The sequence below is a fragment of the Vulpes vulpes genome, chromosome 2, assembly GCF_048418805.1.
Source record: "Vulpes vulpes isolate BD-2025 chromosome 2, VulVul3, whole genome shotgun sequence".
Taxonomy (NCBI): domain Eukaryota; kingdom Metazoa; phylum Chordata; class Mammalia; order Carnivora; family Canidae; genus Vulpes; species Vulpes vulpes.
In genome coordinates, this window is record NC_132781.1 from 104503208 (window position 1) to 104512039 (window position 8832).

At 35.0% G+C, this 8832-nt stretch overlaps 1 protein-coding gene across 2 annotated transcripts in view; it reads left to right on the top strand.

Annotated features, from left to right (window-relative positions):
- ST8SIA6 (ST8 alpha-N-acetyl-neuraminide alpha-2,8-sialyltransferase 6) overlaps window positions 1–6461 on the top strand; it is a 138597-nt gene extending 132136 nt beyond the window's left edge. For both annotated transcript variants that reach the window (XM_072749427.1, XM_072749426.1), the window contains 2 exons: window positions 2293–2385; window positions 3836–6461. In XM_072749427.1, the coding sequence (XP_072605528.1) occupies window positions 2293–2385; window positions 3836–4304 (562 nt within the window). In that variant the 3' untranslated portion in view covers window positions 4305–6461. The remainder of the gene's footprint in view (window positions 1–2292; window positions 2386–3835) is intronic.
- Window positions 6462–8832: the final 2371 nt, after the last annotated feature.

The following is an 8832-nucleotide window of genomic DNA, read 5'->3' on the forward strand; positions in this document are numbered from 1 at the left end:
TCTTCACTGCAGGACTTGTCAGAGCCTTCTGTGTGTTAAGGATACCATGGCTCTCTCAGAAGGACTCTGGAGAACATCTCCCAGGCTCACCAGGAAAAATGGGGGAAATATATATATATATATATATATATATATATATATATATATATACACACACACACACACACACACACACACAGAGCATTTCAAGAAACTTTTGTTCTCAGATAATATTTGAGAAAATGATAACCTAAGCATTGTATTACCATGCAACATCATTGTTTAGTTTTCTGACTTGAAATTAAATAGTGGAGCTTCAAAATTCTGGTCTTTTCAAATGTGTTTGTACCTCAGTACCAGCTAGCTTGCAAAAACAGATGCAAACGTGGTTTCTCTGTGTGCTTGTGCTAATAAGCCAAGCTGCAGAATTTCTGTGCTTTCAGGATACGATGGAAAGGTGATTCATCCCTGTGAGGATGGATTTCAGTTGAAATGCACCTTTTTAAAAAGTGAGTCGAAATCTGTTTCTTCCTATTTCAGGGGCACTGATTTCATACATCAGAGGAGAGCCTTTGATCCTTATTGATTTAATGCTGCCCTTTTTAGCACCTGAAAAGAAGCAGGATTTTCAATCAGTAGCTTCCCCCTCCCCGTCCCACCGCTTTAATCTCATTTAAGTTTTTATTGCTAAAGGTAATGACCGAACAATAGACCTGAAAGTCCAGTGGGTCATTGAATGTGCTCCTCATGATTCTGTTAAAATGACCAATACCCAAATGATTTAGCCATTTTGTTAAAGCACTCAGTATGAAAAAGCCATAATGAAGATAAATAATTCTTCTTGTAATAGACTTTTTATAGACTTAAAATTCTCAAAACATCTGTAGGGTGTATTATGGCTACACATCCATTTTACCTAATAGCAGATACAGGAAATACAAGTTTAGGTTTAAAAAATAAAAACTAAAATCTCATCTTAAAATCTTTTTAATTTATAACTCTGCAGTAAGTGTGCGTTGCGTATTTCTGGATTCTACATTCACTGAGGACATGAATGTTTCTGATAGAGTTCCCTGTATCAGGGAACTGACCTTTCCAGACTGAATGGCCAAATGAGGGTTTAGATGTGGTCATGGTCATTAAAATTTATTTAAATTTTAAGCCTGTACTTTGCACATGTTCAGAGTTTTATCATGACAATCTGGGAACTGCTTATTATGATTTGTTTTCCGTTTCAAAAGTTAGGGAGCTACTAGTTAAGTGGGTAAGGAACAAAAAGAGATGATGAGTGGTTTTACCAACTACCACTGTATGTAGACAATACTCAATATTTCTCCTTGGAGTCTCCTATGATACTCTCTTGGAAATCACCTTTGATTTTAAAAAGTATATGGGACTGTATTAGAAAGTAGATTTGTTATTACAGGATGTCCATTAATGAAGGCATTTCTGTATTATCTGTGATTAATATGTATTTTTCACAAGGTGCCATATTTAATTATTTTCTAACATCTTTTTTTATCAATGAGAGATGGACACGGTCCATTTGAGTTTATGTTTCATAGAATGTGGAATACTATTTCAAGCTCAGTTCTGCAGAACACATCAACTTGAAACAGCTTTCCTTAGGAAGCACTCAGATGCTCCCTTTGTATGTATAGCTTTAAAGAAATGGTCTACTTGAAATTCTGCAAACAATACTTAGGGAGTCATAACCAACTTTCCCTTTTTTTGTGAAAGGAATATAACTACTCAGAATTACAATTCTTAATTTGTTTTGAGTACTAAAAACAAATTAGTGCTCAAAGGAGGAAGAGAACATTTATATGAAAACATCATTATGAGAACATTGGGGTTTTATTTATTAACAGCATAATTTGCTAGAAAAACTATCCATATGGGAATCAGGAGATTTCAGGGTTTGGAGTTTGTTTTTTTTTTTTTTTTTTTTAATGTAGTCTTTGCTTCTGGCAGACTCTAAACTTGTCGCAGTCCCTCTGTTTGTTTTTTTTTTTTAATCTGTAAATTGATGATCATACCACTGTGGGAATAGAATTAATAGAAATAATAATTCTAATAAAAGGATTATTAACTCTTCAAAAGCTAGGCAAGGTAATGTCATTTCTCATTTTGATATGTGTAAGGGTCTTAATATTGAAAGCTTTTATCAAATTTATGTATTTCGCAGAACTCCTTAACAGCTATGATTTTCTTCAATAAAATGACAGTGATCATATGTATACAGGTAAGTGTACACAGTTGTTTTTATAAGTTGCATTTTGAAAATACCTTTTTTTTTTTTTCAAATTTCAGATGTAACCTCCCCCCAATCACAGGAAATATTAGTAAAGATGTTGGGAGCAAAACCAATGTTGTGACTGTAAATCCCAGTATCATAAGACTAAAGTAAGTATCTCTGACTTATATAACTGTTTGAGAACATTTATTGTTTAACGTGTTTCTTAGTTTGAACACTAATCTTGTTGCTCAAATGACTTGCAATACAGCCAGAATGATTTTTGGGGAAAGATATAAGAATATATTCATATTTTTTTTTACTTTCTTCGAGGTTGTGGCTCATAAGAGGTATGAGCAACTTTACCTCTTTTTTTTTTTAAAGAAACCCATTTTATTTTATTTTAGAGACTTTATTTTTTAAAGTAAACTCTATACCTAATGTGAGGCTCAAACTTTAAAACCCTGAAATCAAGAGTTGTACATTCTACCTCTGAACCAGCTGGGCTACCCAACCAATTGCACTTCCAATGTCATAAGCTGAATATTACTAATCAAGTGAAAATTCATTTATCTCTTCATCTTTTTTAACAATAGTGAAGTTACTTTTGAGAATTTTCTTTCAGAATGTTAGCATTACTCTTTTATCTTGGGAGCAGTTTCTTGATGAAACAGTTTATTTAGAAACTTCAGAGAATGAATGAGCCTTTAGGAGAACCTGGCCAAAAAAAAGAAAAAAGTTTTTACTATGGATAGTTTATTACCAAAAAATAATTCCTGTATTTCATTTGCACAGTGTAGCCACTAAAAAATGTTCCTGATTAGTAAAAATCCCATACATACATTGTTTTCATCAAAATTGACTAATAATTAGTAAAAATCCCATACATACATTTTCACCAAAATTGACTAATAATTATTATTAATACAATACACCATAAAAGTATATACTCATATAGTTCTAGAATCCCTTAAGATAATACAAAATATTGTACCTGTATCCCAAAAGTTTACTTTCTATACACAATCATGCATACTAGTATATTTACTAAGGTAGTATGTAAATCAAGCATATAAAGCTATGGCAATACATAGAGGAAATTTAAAATGGGTGTGTGTGTGTATGAATATAGTTTTTTAAGGTTCTTTAAAGGAAACCTGTTTTATGACCACATGTACAAAAAGATACACAGAGCACAAGTGTGCAACTCAGTGATTTTTTTAATGTATAGACATTTTAAGAGTGTGCTATGTTTAGGAAAACATTAATCATTATTAATTTGGAAGATATTTCTGTATCAAAAAGCAACCTTAGAGAAAAAAATTACTGAGCTGGAAGATAATGTAAGAAATGTGTGTCCAGTAAGGATATAGCCCAGTAATAAAATAAAAGTAGAAGCCTAGGGACACTATGAAAAGAGAGATGAAGACCTAGACCTTGATACTTACAGGCATCTTACTTGTACTTGGCCTCTGAATTCAGGGTTTGTTTCTTATATACAGCAGGGATATAGATGGTTCAGTGGCTCGGCCGGTGGTAAACTCAGCCCATGTAACCAAAAATGCTACTTGATTATAATGATGATGTTTGTTTGTTTGTTTGTTTGTTTTAATTTGGCAGATATGGGAACTTAAAGAAAAAGAAGGAAATATTTCTGGAGGACATTGCAACCTATGGAGACGCATTCCTTCTCCTGCCAGCGTTTTCTTTCAGGGCCAACACAATTGCCTCTTTCAAAGTGTATAACACACTCAAAGAATCTAATGCAAGACAAAAGGTTATATTTTTCCATCCCAAGTACCTGAGAAATCTTGCCCTTTTCTGGAGAACTGAGGGTGTAACAGAGTTTCGCCTGTCCTCTGGCTTGATGATCACAAGTGTGGCAGTTGAACTGTGTGAGCACGTAAAGCTGTATGGATTTTGGCCCTTCTCTAGAACGGTGAAAGACACACCTGTCAGTCATCACTACTACGACAACAACTTACCTAAACGCGGTTTCCATGAGATGCCCAAAGAATATAGACAAATTCTCCAACTTCACTTGAAAGGAATCCTCAAATTACAATTTAGCAAATGTGAAATAGCCTAAGCATAGTGTCTTAAAATGGGAATAGTTTTAATAGAATGCAGTAGGTGAAAAACTGTTTTCAAATCCTAAAAGCAGTGGATGTAGAACATAATAGGAAAAGTCTTGAAACTTGGTTTGATCAAAGCTCCCTGCTAAGGTTGCAATCTCAGCAACTCATGGAGTTGTTCGATCTTCTTCACTTTCCCTCCTTGTAAAATGGGGACCATGATAATCTAACTCATGATAGGAAAACGTCATAATCTATGAAAACTCTTGGCAGAGGATTTGGCGTGAGCTAGGGACTTGGTAAATATTTCCCTGTTACTATCTCTAAGAGCTCTTTCCACTCTCACTGGACTGATAATAAAAGTCATGCTGTTTTGAAGACCTTTCCTGGAGAGAACAGCTGAATTGCCTGTATTCATTGGAGTTCTTTCCTGAGCAGGCATCTCTATTATTAATAATATCCTTCTCATCCTTCTTCCTGTCTTAAAGAGTGCATCTAAGAAATTACTGTAAACCCTTGATTATTCAGGAAAGAAGTCTTCCTCTTCGGGTGGTAATATGCCTACTTCTGATTACCTTCACTGGGGTCGTTAGCTGCAATGATGTGCCAGTTGGATTTAGGCCAGTTTTTTTCCTCCTCCATTTTTATTTTTAAATGACTCCTTAAAATTTATATTAACTTCCTGCCTTACTCTTAAGCCTCTTCCACTGACAGGAGCTGTTTTAAAAGCATGAAGAGTTAATAGTACCCAGTTTTTCTTACCTGTTGTCTGTGGGGTCACACTTTGTAAAAAATAATAAATCATTATTAAAAAATAATGATCAAACAGCTCCTTAGTGCCAGGCCCTATAGCAGACTCTGTGAGAGGGACACAAGGGTGACCAAGTTCTGCAGGAGGAAGCCGACGTGTGTATGGTCTACCACCATGATACAATATGATAAATGTTATTACCACAGCTACAAATAAAGTAGGAGGAGGAACAGAGGCAAGAGTAATTAAACCTGTTTCTGTTTCAGAGAAGAGGTAATTTCTGAATAAAAACCCAGAAAGTGAGTAAGATGTTAACAGATAAAGAGAGGTTCTAGGTAGAGGGAATCAAAAAGCTGTCCCCTTCATTCTAATTCATCAAAATGAGGATATTTTAAGGTAAATCATGGTCTTTTCCCCAAGAACTGTCACTTGAAGGGAGGTTGTAGCATGTGAGAATGGTGGCTTGGGCCTACCTCTGTGAAACACAAGTTAACAGTGACCTAACAGATGTCAGAGGAAAGCTGTAAGGATTAAAATACACAAAAACTTAATTCTCTTAAGGAAAGGTGTATTATTTACATGAGAAATAAGACTAATAATTTAGCCATCAATATCAAAGCTTAAGTGCTACTGAATATTGCAATTTTTACATCATGCCCGTACATTATGATGCTACCTGTTAACATAGATCATCCCTTCATCCACTGGATAAGTTTTTTGACTTAACTAAGTAACTATATTCCTACTTTCCCTGCTTGTCTTTGTACCATCATGAGGAGAGTAGAAATAGTGGGGCAAACTTGTCAGCATGCAGCATAATTACAAATAAAGTTCTGAATTCTTACCTTAGCCAGATGATTGTTTTACTAAATGTTCTCTTTTCAGAACACTCTGCTGTTATTGCTTATTTTGGCAAAGTACCTCTTTCATTTCATTGTGGTTGACATTTTTTTGTGCCTTTCTTTGTTCACATTTTATTTCTTCTTCTATCACAGATGAAACCTATTAGCTCCGTAAATTACCTCAAAGTTCATATATAAATATTTTCCAAAAGGAACATGCTTTTAGTTACATGAGGCCTAATTTATTTATCTTTCTTTTTGTGGTGATAAATAAGTGGCTGTTTTCTGCGACTTCTAATGGATTTAATTTGCTTTTAAAAATCTGCTAGCAGTAGTAGTAATGTCTATCATGTTACTAACAGTGGATTATTAAAAATAGAACACTCTAATACTTTATGGTTAGTAAAATGTTTCCCTTAAAATGTTTTCTGGGGAGTATAAATTAAACTTCTCTTTTTGATGGTATGGGAAGTATGTGATTACTGAGTAAAAACGAGAGAATATACTGAAATCAACCATTAAATATACTGTATGGAGATAAGTTACTTTAATAAAAATTACATGTGATTAGGACAGAATTTACTTAAGTTTTTCCCGTACAACTTTCTATTTTATCTTCGGAAATTTTCTCTAGACTATCAAAATAGAATCTTTAAGTGTCAACAATAACAAATTTCAGAAGTGTTCAAAATGATGTGTGTTGGTTCACAAACTTCTCTGGAGCTTCCCAGGCAAATTCCAAAACTGGCCCCTGTACACAGAGCACAAGGAAAGACCAAAGAAGAAGGCAGGCCACTCCACATTGTTGGTGGCAGTTTTAATAAGTTGAGACCTTGCATATGGGATCATCTTGGGTGGCTGCAAGACTAGTAGATCTCATTTGTCTGGTAATCTTAAATGTTTGTGTAGAGGCCTGCACTGAGTTCAGATGTGTATATTGTCCAGGTGGTCTCAACACCACATCACTATCTTGAGGCTGTGTCCTTTGGAGCAGCTTTTGGGATCAGGGAAGGCAAAGAGAATGTACATGCCAGGCAAATAGAATGTACAGGGGAGGGAGGAAGGAGCCTCCATTTGCCAGGGCTCAGCTCACGGGTCAACGGGGTATCATGTCCTATCGATGACCTCCCCCAACACTGAGAGGGCAAGAAGCAGCATCCTAATGATACCCATGTTTGGTAAAGTTCAGTAGAAAAAAAGTTGTGGAGAAAATTGTAGACCTTTCCACATGAACATAACTAAAGTTGGTGTTCTATTTAACATTTATATTGACGTTTGTACTGCCATTATGAAGGCATGTTGAAATTTTGCAACAATCTCAGCTAGGATCACCTGTTAACCAAAAGTCTGGTCAAAAAGAACATGTGCATTCTTTCTCTTTCCCAAGTTGATCTGTAACTGTTGTGAAATCTGTGGGAGGCCAATCACATCTTAACATTTCCTTTTTGGCAGAGGACAACAGTATACATATTCTATTATGATATGTCAATAATGTCCTTTTGTTCTAAAGGAGAATTTTTTAAATTTCCTAAAATACAATAGAACATAAGTTTTGATAACATATCAGCCACATGAGTTGTAAGTCATAAGCAACAGTTCTTTTTGTTCTTTAATGGTAAATTACCACAAGTTTCAAAACCAAAAGAAAACTATGACCTCCACCTTATAGATTTATGGATTTTCCACTAAGTCTCACGGTGACACACTCAAGAATCTGTGGGTGTAATGAGCATTGCTTAAATGTTGATGGATTGGATTTGATCTTCTGCTCTTAAACTTGAAGTGCATCCATGGGCATTGAAAATAGAAAGTCTGAGTACTGGTGCTAGACAGTACTAAACTTTACTTGGGACTCCAGCTCATAATACCACATGTTGCCAGTTTCTAGGGGAAATACTAACTTGCTTAATTCTATTTTTTACTTGTTCAGCATCACTGGGCAATGTAACCAAATAGCAAGATTCTAAAACAATTTTCATCCAAATCTGAGGATAAGGCAAAAATGTTCATTTAAACATGTAGTCCATAGTGCTGTAAGGTCCCTGGAAAGGACTCCATGAACAATTGCATAGAGTTTAGCGTTATGCAATATAATAGTCCTTGAAGTCTCTGATTTTTTTTTTCCTAACAAAAGGGAAAGGCAAATAGATCATGACTCTCATGAAAGAAGATTTCCTTCTGCATGTAAATATGTGGGCTCTCAGCCAGGTAATCAACCAAGGACTTTTTTTTTTTTGGAGGACTCTCTATGTATAGAATACTGAATTAAGCCATAAATCAGACCAGTTTGAGGCTAGTTTTTTTCTTGCTTACAAAAAAATGTACCAACTCAGTACTATATCATGTCATTCACTCTAAATCATTTCATGAATTTCAGGAAGCTTTGGGAAAATTTGAAAATGTTACAGATAACAGATATGCTCACATCCTAAATAGCTACCTTAGAAGTATGGTTAAGATGCAACATGTAATATAGTTAAGACATTCAAAACATTTTATTTATGTACATGAAAACACATTGTTTTGCTAGTAAACACAAGGAATTTCAGAGAGTCACCGGAAGTATCTGAAGCACTTGAACCAGTAAGACTATATCTTATTTTATTTTTGATTTTTAAAAAATCCACTGAGTAATTTCAAGGTTTCCTATTTGCATATGGCCTCAGAGGCTGACTCTATAGTGAAACTCACAAATACCCTCCTGAAGATGGGTGAACAGGAGTATCCTTCTAGCCCATCTTATCTTCTCTGGGTCATCACTCTTCTGAGAGCAATCTTTTTATCAAGAAAATGTGAGTGATACGTGATAAAGATACATTGTATACATAATAGAGAAAAGGTATTCTTTTCCCATACTTTCTTCTGTCCCTCTCCTTTCTTCCTTTTCAGGGACACCAGTTAACACACATGAAACTTCTGGAAATTTGTTAGAGATTACTGACTCTCTGT